The sequence below is a fragment of the Salvelinus sp. IW2-2015 genome, linkage group LG3, assembly GCF_002910315.2.
Source record: "Salvelinus sp. IW2-2015 linkage group LG3, ASM291031v2, whole genome shotgun sequence".
Lineage (NCBI taxonomy): Eukaryota > Metazoa > Chordata > Actinopteri > Salmoniformes > Salmonidae > Salvelinus > Salvelinus sp. IW2-2015.
This window is the reverse complement of record NC_036840.1, coordinates 33029185-33048966: the sequence shown is the minus strand read 5'-3', so window position 1 is coordinate 33048966 and position 19782 is coordinate 33029185. Positions and strand designations below refer to the sequence as shown.

Here is a 19782-nt window from a genome sequence, read left to right as displayed (position 1 = left end):
TTTGTTGTCAAAACAAAAACGCTGTAAAATGAAGATCAAATTTAAAGTAGATACTTTTCTTTGATGTATAAATAAGAATTTAAGGACAGTAAGGGACTGATTTCATGGATCTTCTTGGATTAACATATGCAGGCAACAGGCATCTACAGTGGAAAAGAAAGAGAAAGGGATTATGTTCTGTTTGACCTTTCCAGATAGCCATTGTTGCTTAGTTTCTTACTTCCTGTCACTGAATTTGGGCCCCACAATTTAAAAAAAAAGAGTTACGCTCTCCCCACCAAATTTACATGGCATGTAGGGACAATCTCTTGGAATGTCTCGACTGTGTCCGATCTACAGTCTCCATCACTAACACTAACTCTTGTTACCTCTGAGTTTACTGGCCTGGCCCCCCTGCATGTAAGAGTTGACCCCCTTATCTTTTGGTTGTTGTTTATTGATAAACCAATTACATTAAAGAATATATGTATATGCATATATCATGGCTATTATATATACATACATATATCAATCATAACACTAGTATCCGTGTGGCCACGTAACTCTCCAGCCACCCCCTTTTATTCAGGGTTTTGTTTCCTTTTGATAATTTTTTTTATATATAACTTATGAAAACAAATAATACGACCTCACTCCTTACCTTGCTAGGAAGAAAAAAAAGGAAAAAGGGAAAAAAAAGAGGGGGAACAGCTTTTCATTTTCTAGGTGACTAGAGGAGGGATGAATACTGTAAGTAGGTTATGTTAGCCGTCCAACACCTGAGTTGGAGTGGAATCAAACGAGAGAGCCTACTGTACAGCAGAACAAAAGACCAGCCTGAGATCATTGTTATTCTAACCGGTTATGGGTTTCATAACTACTGTAAATGACTCAAGCAATCAAATTACACTGTATGTGTCTGTTCAAAGTCACTTAGTGCCAATTTGTGTTATTACCTGTAAAAGTAATGGAAAGATTATGGCGGGGTTGTTGATAAGCTACTGTCTAGTAGTTAGCACATGCACAGCAATAGATGGCAAGTAGGAGGTATAGTAAAGGGACTTCATGTAGCTCTTAGATTGAACAATTTGAATGTTACATTCACCCCTCTTTTCACCGTTGACAGTGGAATCCCTCTTCCCTCACTTAGATTTTCCAGTTCTTTAAAACCCTCTCCTTTTTCTGTTGACTACATGCATTTGTGGTTGTTCCATGGGTTTGGTCCCTCATTGTACTGTACATTTCCTTTCGGTTTGGATCATGCATCCTGTTTGCATGTTGTTTTTCTGGCTAGCATCATAGACATCTGCATCCTACCCCACAAGGGTGCCTTCGCTGCTCTAGCCCAGCGGGTGCCAGTCTGCACACGTGCCTAGATGGATGTTCTTTCCTTTGGCGTTCTTGTCCTAATATCACCCTTAACCTTTTACTTTTCCATTCGTCTGGTGTAGTGGTGTTGCCCTCTGCAGTTTGGGTTTTCCTTTTCCCATTGCCGCCTCCTCTCAAAGTGATTGTGTTTTTGTTTGATTGTTGCCTCTGTTGGTTCATGTGTTTTGTTTTGTCCAATGGACTACTCCTTTAACTTTCCATTTTGTCATCCAGTCATTCAGTGCATGTCTCATGTCCTTCTAATTAGCTTGGATGGAATCATTTTGTTTCTTCTTAACCAAAACAAGCCCTTGTCACACGCATTCAGTCCGAAAATCTGATCTGGATCGACAAATCAAATTGCAGAGGACCTTAAAGACTCCTCCTAATTGTTTTGATACTACTACTACTAAATTTACTAAAACAATATGTTACTAATACTACTGTTTGAATCCAACCTGTATGTTGTAACTGTACTAACAACCATTTTTGTGTCTGACTCTCCCCTACTTACTAAAGTACTAACCGTTCACCCTCCAACCCAACTCTCCTTAACTGCCCAACACACAACTAAAGCTCCCTGTCTCCATCTTTTAACACTTGTGAATGATCTCAAAAGACTTCCCCCGTCCTTCCTGTGCTCCCTTTGGCCACCCCCCTCCCCCCAGCCTCAACCATCACTAACTCAGGGTTGGTACAGCAATTTAAGGGATCATTTGGATTAGCCCTCAGAGCTAAAGACTCCATATTGATGCCTGAAGACTTCCGGATCTTTCTCACTAAGTTCAGTCACTGCTAGTTGTTCAGTCCAGCCGCCAGCCACCTGTAGGAGGATTCCTCGCGGAACAGACCCCTTCCCTCTGCTCAGACCTTCACAGCCCTACTTCAACCTGTCTTAGGGAAAGGCGTCAAAGGGGGTCATCATTGCATGTCTGACATGTTTGCATTCGTGGACCAATGAAAATCCTTAATTTTGGATAATTTATTTGAGAAGCAATTCATTTGCTCTGCCTCTAATACTGTATTTGAAATGTTGATTTAATGCTGATAACTAACTTTGGTTGAAAATTGTCAATGTGGGCATAATGATATTTGCCTCTAGCAGTTAAAAACTATGTTGAAGGTAAGTAGTAAGACATTATCAAATTGAAGACCTGCACTTCAATCAGGTAAGCGATTTACTGTCAAGTTAAGATTGTAAATTTCTGTGCATGATTGCTAAACCAAAAACACATTTACAATGTTGTCCACAATGAAGGAACTGTTAGAAGTAGTAAGAAACTTGAATGGGTAGCACCAACTCCAAACAGTGTGTAACGGATGAGTTACAGTAGGGACTTCAGTAGTTCCATCATTACTTACTTTAGGCATGAGTGGTTCACAGAACGCCATCCCTTTGATATGTGGTGAGCATGTGTTTCCAGGAACTTCTGGTTTATACACTGTCTGTTGTTCCAACACCTTCCATACTGGGAGAACACTGATTCATCTGTCAGTAGATCCATACTTTGATACAGCCGCCCCAGTCCCACTATCAAAGACCGCCTGCACGGCTTCACTTTGATACAGCCGCCCCAGTCCCACTATCAAAGACCGCCTGCAACGGCCTTCACTTTGTTACAGCCGCCCCAGTCCCACTATCAAGACCGCCTGCACGGCTTCACTTAGATACAGCCGCCCCAGTCCACTATCAAAGACCGCCTGCACGGCTTCACTTTGATCAGCCGCCCCAGTCCCACTATCAAAGACCGCCTGCATGCGCTTCACTTAGATACAGCCGCCCCAGTCCCACTATCAAAGACCGCCTGCACGGCTTCACTTTGATACAGCCGCCCCAGTCCCACTATCAAAGACGCCTGCACGGCTTTACTTAGATACAGCCGCCCCAGTCCCACTATCAAAGACCGCCTGCACGGCTTCACTTTGATACAGCCGCCCAGTCCCACTATCAAAGACCGCCTGCGCGGCTTCACTTAGATACAGCCGCCCCAGTCCCACTATCAAAGACCGCCTGCACGGCTTCACTTTGATACAGCCGCCCCAGTCCCACTATCGAAGACCGTCTGCACGGCTTCACTTTGATACAGCCGCCCCAGTCCCCTATCGAAGACCGTCTGCACGGCTTCACTTTGATACAGCCGCCCCAGTCCCACTATCGAAGACCGTTGCACGGCTTCACTTTGATACAGCCGCCCCAGTCCCACTATCGAAGACCGCCTGCACGGCTTCACTTTGATACAGCCGCCCAGTCCCACTATCAAAGACGCCTGCACGGCTTCACTTGATGCCAGACCAATGTATGTAGGCAGTAGAGAAGCCACTGAGGGTGCTCTCACCTGGTTTTGCACTCTGACACTGGTGGGCGTGTGCGTGTGTGTGTGTTGTGTGTGTGTGTGTGGTGTGTGTGTGTGTGTGTGTGTGTGTGGTGTGTGTGTGTGTGTGGTGCTGTGTGTGTGTGTGTGTGTGTGCTGTGTGGTGTGTGTGGGTGTGTGATGTGTTGTGTGTGTGTGTGTGTGTGTTGTGTGTGTGTGTGTGTGTGTTGTTGCACCTAGAACAAAGGCCCTTGTCCAGGCAGGCAGGCCCCTGATGCTAACATGATGAGAGGGTATCCAGTAGAGAACTCTCTGGCGTTAACTTAGTGTCACAGAGCCCATCATGGTCAATGAGCCAGTGACATGCTCAGCCAAGCACACCCCAGGTCCTGCTGTTAGAGCACAATGCTGAACTGCACTCTGTCTCCACAAGTCTCCCGTAGCTAGCCAAACAACCAGGTTGTAAATGTCATATCCTGAGTTGTAATAAGCTAGGAATCCAGTTTCTATTTACTTTACCAATCAAAAGTTTGGACACACCTACTCATTCAAGGGTTTTTCTTTATTTTTACTATTTTCTACATTGTAGAATAACAGTGAATACAGCAAAACTATAAAATCCACATATGGAATCATGTCGTAACCAAAAAAGTGTAAAAAAAAATCCACACTACTGTTCAAAAGTTTTGGGTCACTTAGAAATGTTATTTTTTTTGAAAGAAGAGCAATTTTTTGTCCATTAACATAACATCAAATTGATCAGAAATGTAGTGTTGACATTGTTAATTTTGTAAATGATGTTGACATTGTTACTTTTGTAAATGACTCTTGTAGCTGGAAACGGCTGATTCTTTATGGAATATCTACATAGGCGTACAAATGCCCATTTTCAGCAACTGTCGCTACTGTGTTCCAATGGCACGGTGTGTTAGCTAATCCACGTTTATCATTTATAAAGGCTAATTGATTATTAGAAAACCCTTTTGCCATTATGTTAGCACAGCTGAAAACTGTTGTCTGATTAAAAAAGCTAAAACATTGACCATCTTTAGACTAGTTGAGTATCTGGAGTATCATCATTTGTGGGTCCGATTACGAGCTCAAAATGGCCAGAAACAAAGACCTTTCTTCTGAAACTCGTCAGTCTATTCTTCTTCTGAGAAATGAAGGCTATTCCATGCGAGAAATTGCCAAGAAACTGAAGATCTTGTACAACGCTGTGTACTACTCCCTTAACAGTACTGCGCAAACTGGCTCTAACCAGAATAGAAATCAGAGTGGGAGGCCCCGGTGCACAACTGAGGAAGAGGACAAGTACATTAGAGTGTCTAGTTTGATAAACAGACTCCTCACAAGTCCTCAACTGGCAGATTAATTAAATAGTACCCGCAAAACACCAGTCTCAACGTCAACAATGAAGCGGTGACTCTGGGATATTATTTTATTTTATATTTGAGAAGTAGCCACCCTTTGCCTTCATGACAGCTTTGCACTCTCTTGGCATTCTCTCAACCAGTTTCATGAGATAGTCACCTGGAAACTATTTCAATTAACAGATGTGCCTTAATGGGTTTGAGCCAATCAGTTGTGTTGTGACAAGGTAGGGGTGGTATACAGAAGATAGCCCTGTTTGGTAAAAGACCAAGTCCATATAATGGCAAGAACAGCTCAAATAAGCAAAGAGAAACGACAGTCCATCATTACTTTAAGACATGAAGCTCAGTCAATATGGAACATTTCAAAAACTTTTATTGATTCTTCAAGTGCAATCGCAAAAACCATCAAGTGCTTTGATGAAACTGTCTCTCATGAGGACCGCCACAGGGAAGGAAGACCCAGAGATACCTCTGCTGCAGAGGACAAGTTCATTAGAGTTACCAGCCTCAGAAATTGCAGCAAAAATAAATGCTTCACAGAGTTCAAGTAACAGACATATATCAACATCAACTGTTCAGAGGAGACTGCGTGAATCAGGCCTTCATGGTTTAATTGCTGCAATGAAACCACTACTAAAGGACACCAATAATAAGAAGAGATTTGCTTGGGCCAAGAAACACGAGCATTGGACATTAGACTGGTGGAAATCTGTCCTTTGGTCTGATGAGTCCAAATTTGAGATTTTCGGTTACAACAGCCATGTCTTTGTGAGATGCAGAGTAGGTGAACGGATGATCTCTGCATGTGTGGTTCCCACGTGAAGCATGGAGAAGGAGGTGTGATGGTGTGGGGGTGATTTGCTGGTTACACTGTCAGTGGTTTATTTAGAATTCAAGACACTTAATCAGCATGGCTACCACAGCATTCTGCATCGATACACATTGTCCTGTTTTTTCAACAGGACAATGATCCAACACACCTCCAGGCTGTGCAAGGGCTATTTGCTCAAGATGGGGAGTGATGGAGTGCTGCATCAGATGACCTGGCCTCCACAATCACCCAACCTCAACCTAATTGAGATGGTTTGGGATGAGTTGGACTGCAGAGTGAAGGAAAAGCAGCCAACAAGTGCTCATCATATGTGGGAACCCCTTCAAGAGTGTTGGAAAAGCATCCCAGGTGAAGCTGGTTGAGAGAATGCCAAGAGTGTGCAAAGCTGTCATCAAAGCAAAAGGTGGCTACTTTGACGAATCTCAAATTTAAAATATATTTTGATTTGTTTAACACTTTTTTGGTTACTACATGATTCCATATGTGTTATATGCCTTCACTCTTATTCTACAATGTAGAAAATAGTAAAAATAAAGAAAAACTGTTGAATTAGTAGATTTGTCCAAACTTTTGACTGGTACTGTACCTTTTGGCTTACAAGCAGGGTATCGCAAGTTGTGTGGTTAACTGACAATGTTTGGTTCACTGACAGTGTTTTTTTCACTGATCGTGTGGTTCACTGGTGTTTGGTTCACTTATAGTGTGTGGTTCACTGGTGTTTGGTTCACTTATAGTGTGTGGTTCACTGATGGAGTGTGGTTCACTGGTGTTTGGTTCACTTATAGTGTTTGGTTCACTGGTGTTTGGTTCACTGATAGTGTTTGGTTCACTGATAGTGTTTGGTTCACTGATAGTGTTTAGTTCACTGATAGTGTTTGGTTCACTGATAGTGTTTAGTTCACTGAGATTGTTTAGTTCACTGATGGTGTTGTGGTTCACTGACGGTGTTGTGGTTCACTGATGGTGTTGTGGTTCACTGATGGTGTTGTGGTTCACTGATGGTGTTGTGGTTCACTGATGTGTTGTGGTTCACTGATGTTATGGTGTTGTGGTTCACTGATGGTGTTGTGGTTTACTGACTGTGTTGTGGTTCACTGATGTGTTGTGGTTCACTGACGGTGTTTGGTTCACTGATGTGGTAGATGTTTGGTTCACTGATGGTGTTTGGTTCACTGATGTTTGTGGTTTCCTGATGGTGTTGTGGTCACTGACGGTGTTTGGTTCACTGATGGTGTTGGTTCACTGATGGTGTTGTGGTTCACTGATTTGTGTGGTTCACTCAAGGTGTGGTTCACTGATGGTTGTTGTGTTCACTGATGGTTGTTGTTCACTGATGTGTTGTGTGTTCACTGATGGTGGTTGTGTTGTGTTCACTGATGTGTGGTGGATTCATTGACGGGTTTGGTTCACTGATGGTGTTTGTTCACTGATTGTTTGTGTTCACTCAAGTGTGGTTCATGATGGTGTTGTGGTTCACTGACGGTGTTGTGGTTCACTTATGGTGTTGTGGTTCACTGACGGTGTTGTGGTTCACTGAACGGTGTTGTGTTCACTGATGGTGTTGTGGTTCACTGATGTGTTGTGGTTCACTGATGGTGTTGTTGGTTCACTGACGGTGGTTGTGGTTCACTGACGGTGTGTGGTTCACTGGATGGTGTTGTGGTTCACTGATGGTGTTGTGTTCATTGACGGTTTGTGGTTCACTGATGGTGTTGTGTTCACTGACGGTGTGTGTGGTTCACTGACGGTGTGTTGTGGTTCCTGATAGGTGTGTGGTTCTATTGACGGTGTTTTGTGTCTGACGGTGTTGTCGTTCACTGACCGGTGTTGTGGTTCACTTATGGTGTTGTGGTTCACTGACGGTGTTTGGTTCACTGATGGTGTTGTGGTTCACTGATGTGTGTGGTTCACTGACGGTGTTGTGGTTCACTGATAGTGTGTGATTAACATCAACAGCACTATTGATGGATTTAAGTTGGCTGTGTCCTGTAATGAGGTTGCTTGCGCATGTGCCAGATTGGGTTTTCTGTAAGAATCTCAGCTAGATTATTGACTAAAATGTATTCAATCCTGTACCTCTATAGCTTCTTACCTTCAATACAAGATTTTATTGGTATCCTATATTATGTGACGTACTGGTTACACCATCGGTTTAGAAAATATATGGATACTTTTTTGGCATCTCAGTATGATAAAGTGTACAATGAGCTTGAGCTATTCCGCAATAAATGTTAGGTAAACGAAGCCTTAATTGCTCATTTAAAATGACAGCAAGCGATGGATTGAGCAGCAATGTGATTTGTCCAGAGAGCAAGTCAGCGCATCAATGCTCTGATCAGAAAACCCAGCTACGCTGCAGAGAAGCATAATGAAACTCTGTTTATCACCTGCACGGGGATTCTGTGCTTTATATACAGTGCCTTCGGAAAGTATTTAGACAATTAACTTTTTCCACGTTCTGTTACGTAAAAAAATCAAATAAAACAGAAATACTTATTTACATATGTAACTATTCAGACTCTTTGCTATGAGACTCGAAATTGAGCTCCGGTGCATCTTTGGAGAGACCTGAAAATAGCTGTGCAGCAATGCTTCCCATCCAACCTGACAGAGCTTGAAAGGATCTGCAGAGAAGATGGGGAGAAACTCCCCAAATGCACGTGTGCCAAGCTTGTAGCATCATACCCAAGAAGACTCGAGGCTTTAGTTGCTGCTAAAGGTGCTTCAACAAAGTACTGAGTAAAGGGCCTGGAATGCTTATGTAAATTTGATATTTTTTTATTTATTGTTTAATAAATTAGCAAACATTTCTAAAAAAGTGTTTTTGCTTTGTCATTATGGGGTATTGTGTGTATATTGTTGAGGGGAAAAAACTATTTAATCAATTTTAGAAATAGGCAGTAACCTAACAAAATGTGGAAAAAGTGAAGGGGTCTGAATACTTTCCGAAGGCACTGTGAGTCTCCGTAACCATTGATACCCAGGCTATTTGCTCACTGAGCTGGAGCTGCATGCCATGTTTTGAGGGGAATTACGATGTTTTAATAGGAATCAATTACATAGCGCTCAGTCTATTGTCGCGTTAAATAGAAAGGCGGGTATAGCGCTACTATTGTCTTCTTGAGGACGTTTTATATAATATATTCGGTGCTGAGGAGCACAGTTGGTTTGGCACGAGAAGGAATGAGCTGTCAAGGCACATTTAAGGTAAATAAAAGAGGGTCAGAATTGGCCCTGGTTCCAATACATCAATATGATATCATTATATCTTGGCTCTGACAAGGTGATCGTGGCAACAAGATGGAAACTTTTACCAAATACGGGTGAAACTTTGCAGCGTCATCAAATCCAAAATTAATAGCTGGATGGCATATTTATCTGACCTCTTATCTAGCTTGCAGGGTGGGCATGCATTTGTTCCAGCCCTGCAAGCACACACATATTCCACTAATCATCGAATTGACGGCAATGATAGTTGAATATTTAAGGACGTGATACAACTGAGGCTGAAACAAAGGTTGCCAAAAATGGTCCTATAGCATGCTTCATGCATAGCTGTGGATATGACCTGGTTTTACTTGCTTTATCCCAGAGTCCTTCAAACCCTTTCTGCATGTAAACCAGTGTAATTTCCCTCACACGTTACGGTGTGTCAAAAATAACACTGGCTGAGCAACTGAAGTGAAAACAGCCAATTTCCCACCATCACAAACTTCAAGATGCAACCTTTCATTACATCTCCCAGATCCACTTCCATTGTCATCAGACTCATCAACACTGGAAATTCCTTTTGGTCTCTACTGAGTTAGATAAATCAGCTTTTTCTTCAAAACGTTCTGAGATGTGATGTTTTGGTGCCTCTTGGCCAGTTCAGAACGCTGATTGAGGACATTTTTACTGATGAATCGCTTTGTTTTTATCACCGTGTTTTTCTTTCTGCTTGTGTTTTAGTCTTTTCTTTTTCTTTGTGTATTTTCTGTCATTTCTGTCATTCAGGGCTCATCTGTAAAAGAGACCTTGGTGTCAGTATGACTCCCTGATAAAATATAGGTGAAATAAATACTAGTGTCCCCTGCTATATAATAGGATACGTGAGGAAATGTATGCCTGATGGCACTGATGGAAAGGTGCCCTGCTACACTTCAGAAGGATAACTACACTAAACGTTGCATCAAATCTGTGTGTGTGTAACATTTTAGGATGGTGTATCATTTACTCGTTTATATTAGATTAAAATAAATAGAACGACTCACTCCATTTACCCATTATTAAGAATGCATTGTCTGCTTTTTCAGAAATCAATGGTAAAAAGGCAATAGCTTATGGTGCAGCTCTGGGGAATTGGCTTCACTGATTCTGCCCTCTCCAGCATGAAGAAACCATGATCATACAATATGTATCACGGATTAGAGCATATAGGTTTAAAGCGACTTGGATTGGTTCACTGACCCAGCATACACAGTATAATGGATTATCATTGGCTATGATCTGGATACAATCCTTTCATGTTGACAGAGAGGAAAAGCGGAAGCTCAAGAGTCAATAGAACTCTTAACAAAGCCCCCGCCTCTCTCATCCTCAGCCTGTATTCTTGATCCCCATGTGATCTTAGTGGTATTACCTTGTAGTCACTGTTGCCTTGACATATCCTGTCTCGTGCCGTGCCAGGTGTTACCTCCTAGGCCTCCAACGTCAGGCGTGTAGCCCATAAGGTGTTGCAGCCATGAGGACATGATCCAGACCTCGTATGTGTTAAACGAATAGGCTTTACCATGTAATGCTGGCGCCAGCACAAAATGTCTTGGGCCTTGTTCAAAGTAAAGGGCTCTAGAAGTGTTAGCCACCCTAGTTATATGTTTGGCAGCACTTTGAGAAAATGTGCTGCCTTTGATTGGCGCTCCATTCATCTAATAGGATTGTTTCATTCTCTGGCTCGGTATATAACATCATCAAATCTCATCCCAACAAGGCTTGACATGTCCTACAACAAAGATTCTTAGTAAGACTTTCATGATGGGTAGTCTGCTGAAGACAGGTTAGTCTTTCATGATGGGTAGTCAGCTGAAGACAGGTTAGTCTTTCATGATGGGTAAGTAGCCTGAAGACAGGTTAGTCTTTCATGATGGGTAGTCTGCTGAAGACAGGTTAGTCTTTCATGATGGGTAGTCTGCTGAAGACAGGTTAGTCTTTCATGATGGGTATTTGGCCTTTAAAAAGTGAAATCGAAATGTTATTGATCCTTTAACAAGCACACAGCGAACGTCAATCACCAGAGAGTTATTCGAACAAGGCCAAGCTTGGATGAGACGGTGTGTGTGTCTGTGTGTGTATGGTACAGTTGAAGTCGGAAGTTTACATACACCTTAGCCAAATACATTTAAACTCAGTTTTCACAATTCCTGACATTTAATCCTAGTAAAAATTCCCTGTCTTAGGTCAGTTAGGATCACCACTTTATTTTAAGAATGTGAAATGTCAGAATAATAGTAGAGAGAATAATTTATTTCAAAAAAATTTTTTTTTATCACATTCCCAGTGGGTCAGAAGTTTACATACACTCAATTAGTATTCGGTAGCATTGCCTTTAAATGGTTTAACTTGGGTCAAACATTTCGGGTAGCCTTCCACAAGCTTCCCACAATAAGTTGGGTGAATTTTGGCCCATTCCTCCTGACAGAGCTGGTGTAACTGAGTCAGGGTTGTAGGCATCCTTGCTCGCACACGCTTTTTCAGTTCTGCCTGTCACGCCCTGACCGTGGAGATCCTTTTTATGTCTCTATTTTGGTTGGTCAGGGCGTGAGTTTGGGTGGGCATTCTATGTCTGGTGTTCTATGTTGTCCTTGTTTTGTATTTCTATGTGTTTGGCCTGGTATGGTTCTCAATCAGAGGCAGATGTCTATCGTTGTCTCTGATTGAGAATCATACTTAGGTAGCCTGTTCCCACCTGTGTTTGTGGGTGGTTGTTTCCTGTTTAGTGTTTGTTTCACCTTTCAGGCCTGTTCGTTTGTCGTGTTTGTTGTTTTGTCAAGTGTTGCGTATTTTGTTAAATAATATGAACACTTACCACGCTGCACCTTGGTCCTCTGCCCACAAATCTTCTATGGGATTGAGGTCAGGGCTTTGTGATGGCCACTCCAATATCTTGACGTTGTTGTCCTTAAGCCATTTTGCCACAACTTTGGAAGTATGCTTTGGGTCATTGTCCATTTGGAAGACCCATTTGTGACCAAGCTTTAAGACTGATGTCTTGAGATGTTGCTTCAATATATCCACATAATTTTCCTTCCTCATGATACCATATATTTTGTGAAATGCACCAGTCCCTCCTGCAGCAAAGCACCCCCACAACATGATGCTGCCACAACCGTGCTTCACGGTTGGGATGGTGTTTTTCGGCTTGCAAGCCTCCCCTTTTTCCTTCAAACATAACGATGGTCATTATGGCCAAATAATTATATTTTTGTTTCAACAGACTAGAGGACATTTCTCCAAAAAAGTATGATCTTTGTCCCCATGTGCAGTTGCAAACCGTAGTCTGGCTTTTTTTATAGCGGTTTTGGAGCAGTGGCTTCTTCCTTGCTGAGCGGCCTTTCAGGTTATGTCGGTATAGGACACGTTTTACTGTGGATATAGATACTTTTGTACCTGTTTCCTCCAGTATCTTCACAAGGTCTTTGCTGCTGTTCTGGGATTGATTTGCACTTTTCGCACCAAAGTATTTTCATCTCTAGGAGACAGAACGCATCTCTTTCCTGAGCGGTATGACGGCTGCTTGGTCCCATGGTGTTTATACTTATAACGGCAGTCTATTTCGTCCTCCTCATCGGACGAGGAGAGGCGAGAAGGATCGGAGGACCAATGTACAGCGTGGTAAGTTTCCATGATTTAATAACATGAAAACAATATACAATTACAAAATAACAAAACATACTAACCGTCACAGTCCCGTGTGGCACAAACACTGACACAGAAAACAACCACCCACAAATCCCCAACACAAAACAAGCCACCTATATATGATTCTCAATCAGGGACAACGATTGACAGCTGCCTCTGATTGAGAACCATATTAGGCTGAACACAGAAACAGACAAACTAGACACACAACATAGAATGCCCACCCAGCTCACGTCCTGACCAACACTAAAACAAGCACAACACATAAGAACTCTGGTCAGGACGTTACAATACTGCGTACTATTGTTTGTACAGATGAACGTGGTACCTTCAGGCGTTTGGAAATTGCTCCCAAGAATGAACCAGACTTGTGGAGGTCAGACTTTTCTGAGGTCTTGGCTGATTTCTTTTGATTTTACCATGATGTCAAGCAAAGAGGCACTGAGTCTGAAGGTAGGCCTTGAAATACATCCATAGGTACATGTAAACATCTTACGCACTGGAATTGTGATACAGTGAATTATAAGTGAAATAATCTGTCTGTAAACAATTGTTGAAAAAATTACTTGTGTCATGCACAAAGTAGATGTCCTAATCAACTTGCCAAAACTATAATTTGTTAACAAGAAATGTGTGGAGTGGTTGAAAAACGAGTTTTAATGACTCCAACCTAAGTGTTTGTAAACTTCTGACTTCAACTGTATGTGTTTACATGCACAGCATTGTGTGTGTTTGTCTGAGACAGATGGAGAGAGTGAAATAGGGGATAGTGACAGGTTACATGACAGGTGGTGAGTTCAGATTGTGGTTGTGACGATGCTGAATTTTCCATCTCCTTTTAGGTCAGGCAGAGAGAGGGGCTGACTACACTGTGTATGAAAGAGCTGTTGGATTCCAGACAAATGGACATTCAGAGATACAAACTAAGAAAGGGCCAAGAGAAATATCCAGACACATACTCTCTAGTAGTATTTAAACTGTTTTGAACCAGCAGCTAGCTGTGATGTCATCACCAGTTAGTCTCAGGCAAATGAATGATGACGACCAATGGACGATGATGCAACCACAAGCAACATCAAGCCAGACAATAATATTCTGTTGAGCTGAAGACTGAGGCAATACCTCCAGTACTGTCCTTAATATTCTGTAGACATTTGCTCTGGCCAAAAGCCATATCCCCTGATTCAACTGTATATCTTATCACCTGGACAAATGGAGATAACCAATTTGGAACAATTAACAGTATAACACATTTAAGTATATTGCCAGGAAACAGTATTTTTTAAAACATAGTTAAATGGAGACTACAATTAAACTACTTCTTGTTACTTTTTCTTGCATGAATGGGTGATCTGAGAGGCTCTGAATACAGAGGGGCAGGCAAAACGGTGAGAGAGGAAAAGAAAGAGAGAGGGATGGGGCCAAAACCAGTGCTAATCTCCTATATTCCTCTTTCAGCTGTAATCCTCACAGGTGGCTGGCAGCTGGCTGACGCTCCCTCCATTAACGGCCCTCTAATGATGCTAACTACTGGACCCAGTGCCAGGCTAGTGTAGCGCTACACCGACAACCACCACACAGCTAAACACACAGGGCCCGCTGCCAAAACTGCCTTAATTGCTGCAGTTGGTATCTTATTCTGTCCTGGAAATGGGTTCAAATAACAGCCAAGAAGAGGTTGTCTTGTTCATGGAGTGAGAACTCAATCGCGATGGATCCCTGTTTTTTTATTAGCGTGTGTCAAACTCACTCGTACTTGGAATCCAGTGGAGGCTGCTAAGGGGAGGATGGCTCATAATAATGGCTGGAACAGAGCAAATGGAATGGCATCAAACACATGGAAACCATGTATTTGTATTTGATACCCTTTCACTTATTCCGCTCCAGCCATTACCACAAGCCCGTCCTCTCCGATTAAGGTGCCACCAACCTCCTGTGTTGGAATCAATTGGGCCAATTGGGCTGTGATTCTTCTCGAAAGACTGATAGCCGGTAACATTGCTCCCTTCTCCCCCCTCAGTCTCCTCCCCCCACAGGACCCCTCCCCCTCCAGAGAAGTTGCCCTCAGGCGAACATATCGACAGCCCTGCATCCCCAGGAAGACCAGGGATGTGCCCAACTCCACCTGCACCACCTCCTCTTCCACGTCTCCTATAAGCGCAGCCAAAACTGACCTCTATATATTCTCCTCAAGTAGTGACAGCAGACATAAAAATGGGTTGCCCTGTTTTAGAGGGAAGTACGTTAAAAATTACCTAAAAGGAGCAAATAAAAAGGAATAGTCGAGCGCTCTGCTGGGGACGAGACATTTGGAGTGCAGTTGTTGTCAGGGCTGTTTTCAGGACCTCAAAAGAGCGAGGCATCATGGTTTTCACTTTCAACTCAGGCATATTTGTATAAATGTTTAATGAAGTGTTGGTGAAGTTAGAAAAGTTGAATGGACATAGATTTTGTTTGCTTGGTTGGTATTCACAGTTTTGTACTCAACTGGTCGGTTATTGATTGTGATGAGGGAAAACTGTTATTATAAACCAGTCGTTTGCCAGAACGTTGAGTTGTCTGTATGGAGATGTCTAAAGTATTTGATTGGTAAACATAGCTGAATAAATATTTTGATCTAAAAGTTCACTTTTCGTAGGCTACAATTCATCTCAATTGATAGAACATTTTGAATATTTGAAACTATCGACAAAACCGATTCAATAGATACTCAAAATCAACCTACAGGTAAGGGAGAGTGGGCTAAGTTGAGCCATTTTTGACATTCAGCATCACTCCCTCAATGGAAAATGAGTATTATTTCTAACAAAGATGTCTACATCGATATACAGTGCGTTCAGAAAGTATTCAAAGCCCTTTGTTTATTCCACATTTTCTTTTTACAGCCTGAATTCAAAACTGATTAAATAGCTTTTTTCCCTCACTCATCTATACACACTACCCCGTAATAACTAAATGAAAACATGTTTTTTGAAATGTTTGTCCATTTATTGAAAATGAAAAACAGAATTATCTCATTTATATAAGTATTCACACCCGAGTCAATACTTTGTAGAAGCACCTTTGGCGGCAAATACAGCATTGAGTCATCTTGGGTATGTCTGTATCAGCTTTGCACTTCTGGATTTGGGGATTTTCTCCCATTCTTCCTTGCAGCCAAAGAACTGTGTTCTGTCAAAGGGTTCTTGGGGACCTCCCTGACCAATGTCCTTCTTGACCGGTTGGTCAATTTGGTCAGACGGCCAGCTCTAGGCAGAGTCTGGGTCGTTCCATTTTTTTGATGGAGACCACTGTGCTCTTGGAAATGGTCTTCATACACTTCCCCAGATAGATACCTCGGAGATCTACGTACAGTTCCTTGGACTTCATGGTATTATTTCTGCACTGTCCGTTGTGGGAGTTTATATAGACAGGTGTGTTTCTTTCTAAATCATGTCCAAACAGTTAAATTGCCCACAGGTGGACTCCATTTAAGTTTTAGTGACATCTGAAGGATGATCAAAGGAAATTGGATGCACCTGAGCTCAATTTGGAGGTTCATAGCAAAGGGGTGTGAATACTTATGTAAATTTGATTTATGTATTCCATTTTCAATAAATTAGCAAACATTTCTAAAAACACATAACTTTGTCATTATGGGGTATTGTGTGTAGATGTGTGTAATCTAGTTTGAATTCAGGCTGGTGATGCCTATCTACAAGCATTTCGGTGCACCTGCGATAACATCTGCAAAGCTGTGTTAGCGATCAATAAACTTTGAGTTGATTTGACATATATTTCAGGACGTTGTTTATCCATGGAAAATATCTGAACGCATGTAAACATTACAGTTTTAAAAACATAGCTTGTCCAAAACAAAGTGGTCTTTTGGCTAAACTTACCCGGGTATGGGGTAAGTTGAGCCGCAGGACAGGGTAAGTTAAACCATCTACAAATGTCTGTACTGAATGAATAATTACCACTACCTTTTTAAAATCATGTCTATCTTTATTTCCCAAACACAATTCAACACATCCATTTTAAGCATATGTTAACACAGGCTTAACACCTAACAAACACTTTGTACTTTTTAAAAACACTTTTAAGATAGGCCAGGCCCTGTTATTACCTCATATCCCAGCGATAATACCTTGCATTACACCTGGGAAGAAAACACTTCAATTTGCTCAACTTACCATTGGTTCAATCATTGGCTCAACTCACCCCATGGACATTGGTTCAATTTACCCCAAGGCAAACAAGGATGTGCTTTCATACTAGGTTTAGGACCTCATATTGAAGCTTATAGAGATCCCAACTGATGTAGAGAACAATCTTAAAATGATCTACTTTGGTTGAGATACAAGCATCATGAAACCTCTAACACGATAAATACATTTCACTTTGTGAAAATCAGTTTCCTTTACCTAACTTGCTTACCACATTTTCCATGTGGTTTCTTTCTTCACAGACTCCATTAAAGGATGACCTCTTCGTAAATATTTGGTCAAACTATTAATTTTGTGTATGGTTTCCTAGAAACAAGGGTGGCTCAACTTACCCCTTTGGCTCAACTTACCCCACTCTCCCCTACTGTATTAAAAGAGAAAATAAAGAAGAAAATAATTGTCTGTTTTCTACCACCTCCAATCAGCCTGGATTAGAGACTAGTACAGTAAATCCCAAACAACCTATACACCCAGTATGAAGCATTTGTACTGTGGAAATGTAATGTTGTTCATTGTAACCCAGAGCAGGGCTGTTGGTTTGTGTGTGGTTCAGTGTGTATGTGGAGCAACAGATGTCAAATTAAAGATTGGAGAGCGTCGTAGCAACTCCAGCCAGGACTATTAGTCTAAATTACACTATAAATTAAATTAGTATCGGACTGTATCAGATCCAAATCGAGTCACTTGGCAAGACACTGATCTGTTTCCACAAAACTCCTGGCAAACACAGTTACAGTGTTCCTCAGTCGTTAAAACATTCATTATTATAATGGTTGGACATTTAATTATAAACACCACATCTAATGTATAAGTCCGTTATAAGGCAAATGGGGTATTTTTATCTATTCACACTGCATAGTAACTTCAATTGGACAGATTTCATGTCTGATTTCCTCCCCCACCCTGAGTAGTCTGGAGCTAAGGCAGAGCCTGGTGTTACATGTTAAAGAGTCCCCCTCTCATCGCAAATCAAATTAAGGTCAACTCACAGTGACTATGAACTGAAGGATATTTTGGTGTCTTGGAAATACTAATGAATAGACCCAGAACTTAACATTCTGTAGACAGAGGGAATTAATATGTCTACGCGCCTGGTGCCTTTCTGTCAAAAACTGACAATCTTCCCCCGAAGGGCCTGAGGGAGCCTTTAAAACAGACGGTTGCCGCCTTTTTACGTTCCATGAAAGGAAAACAAAGGCGTGTTTCTCTTCTCAGTCGGCGGTATCTCCCCTCCATCAGACTTCTGGCGGTGCACGTTTGATTCAGCCTGGTGGTTTCCACTCTGTCAGTGATCAAAGATGCCGCTCACACCCAGAACCTCACACAAAAGACGCGACTTTTGGCAATTAAATATTCAAAGAAAGTTGTTTTTATCCCCCGATTCTCTTGATTAAGGTTATGTTCGACTGGGAACGCAGACAGAATAGTCAAGAGTTGAGGTTTATCAGTTGTTTGACCCTACAAGGGCATGCATTTAACAATGTGTGGATATTATCAGTGGTGCAGTTTGTAAAGTGGTCAGATAATATGCCCTTGAGACCTGTTATTAGAGAGTGGAAACAGTGCCGTCCCAGTGGTCAACCACAGCAACTGCATTCCCGAGCGACTCCCCTCTGAGCTGCGCAAACGCGACCAATCGTTAACGAGTAACGTCCCACCGTAGGGGACAGACCCGCCTACCGCCAGTGTTTAATCCAACTTCTTCCTTTCCTTTCCCCTCCTCCACTCCACTCCTCTACTCTTTCTCTCTCTTTTTTGTCTCTCTCCATCTACCTATCCCTCTATACCTACCTGTGTCTGTTGGGCCGTGCCCGTACCAGGTGACCATATCAGTGGATGGTATTTTGACCACTACTGGTTATACCCAGGAGGACTATACCATGTTGGGCTCAGATGACTTCTTCTACATAGGGGGGAGTCCCAATACTGCAGACCTGCCCGGATCACCCGTCAGCAACAACTTCATGGGCTGCCTCAAAGACGTGAGTGTCTCTGGTTCAGTACTGGGGATCGAGGGGGGAATCACTAATTTCTACTTGTCCTCTGCCTCCTTTCCTCTGTTTGGAATTGAATGTATCATCATCAGCATCTTCATAAGACTAGGATTGCTTTGGGAGGATGATTTGAAAGAGGATTTCCCAAATAGCAGCCAAAACAATGAAAATGTAATTACTATATGATTCATTAAATCTGATGAAACAATAATGACTTATTCAATCAGAGAACGTTTATAAGGAAAGTATTGCTGTCCTATTCCCATCTGTTCCTCTATAAGTAATTTCATTGGAGTGGTCTTCCTCTCAGCTTGTTGAGTTGTGGCTTGGAGCCTTATTGGGGAAATTTTTGTGTCATACAAACTATGGGGATTTATCAGTCTACTTCCTCTTAAGTAGTTAGGATAATAACAATATCCAGCCTGTTTATAGGGGAGTTATGATGCATCTAAAAGCAGTCCTAGACCTCTCTCTCACACACACACACACACACACACACACACACACACACACACACACACACACACACACACACACACACACCACACACACACACCACACACACACACACACACACACACACACACACACACACACACACACACACACACACACACACACACACACACATCACATCTGTGTGGACAGTTTGTGTACGCGAGCAAATAATGTGTGTGTGTGTGTGTGTGTGTGTGTGTGTGTGTGTGTGTGTGTGTGTGTGTGTGTGTGTGTGTGTGTGTGTGTTGTGTGTGTGGTGTGTGTGTGTGTGTGTGTGTGTGTGTGTGGTGTGTGTGTGTGTGTGTGTGTGTGTGTGCC

General features: G+C 42.2%; 1 protein-coding gene across 1 annotated transcript in view; it reads left to right on the top strand.

The window, feature by feature from the left end:
• LOC111980804 (neurexin-2-like) overlaps positions 1-19782 on the top strand; it is a 655826-nt gene that overhangs the window by 23448 nt on the left and 612596 nt on the right. The window contains exon 4 of the mRNA XM_070449631.1: positions 18793-18954. Coding sequence (XP_070305732.1) covers positions 18793-18954 — 162 coding nt within the window. The remainder of the gene's footprint in view (positions 1-18792; positions 18955-19782) is intronic.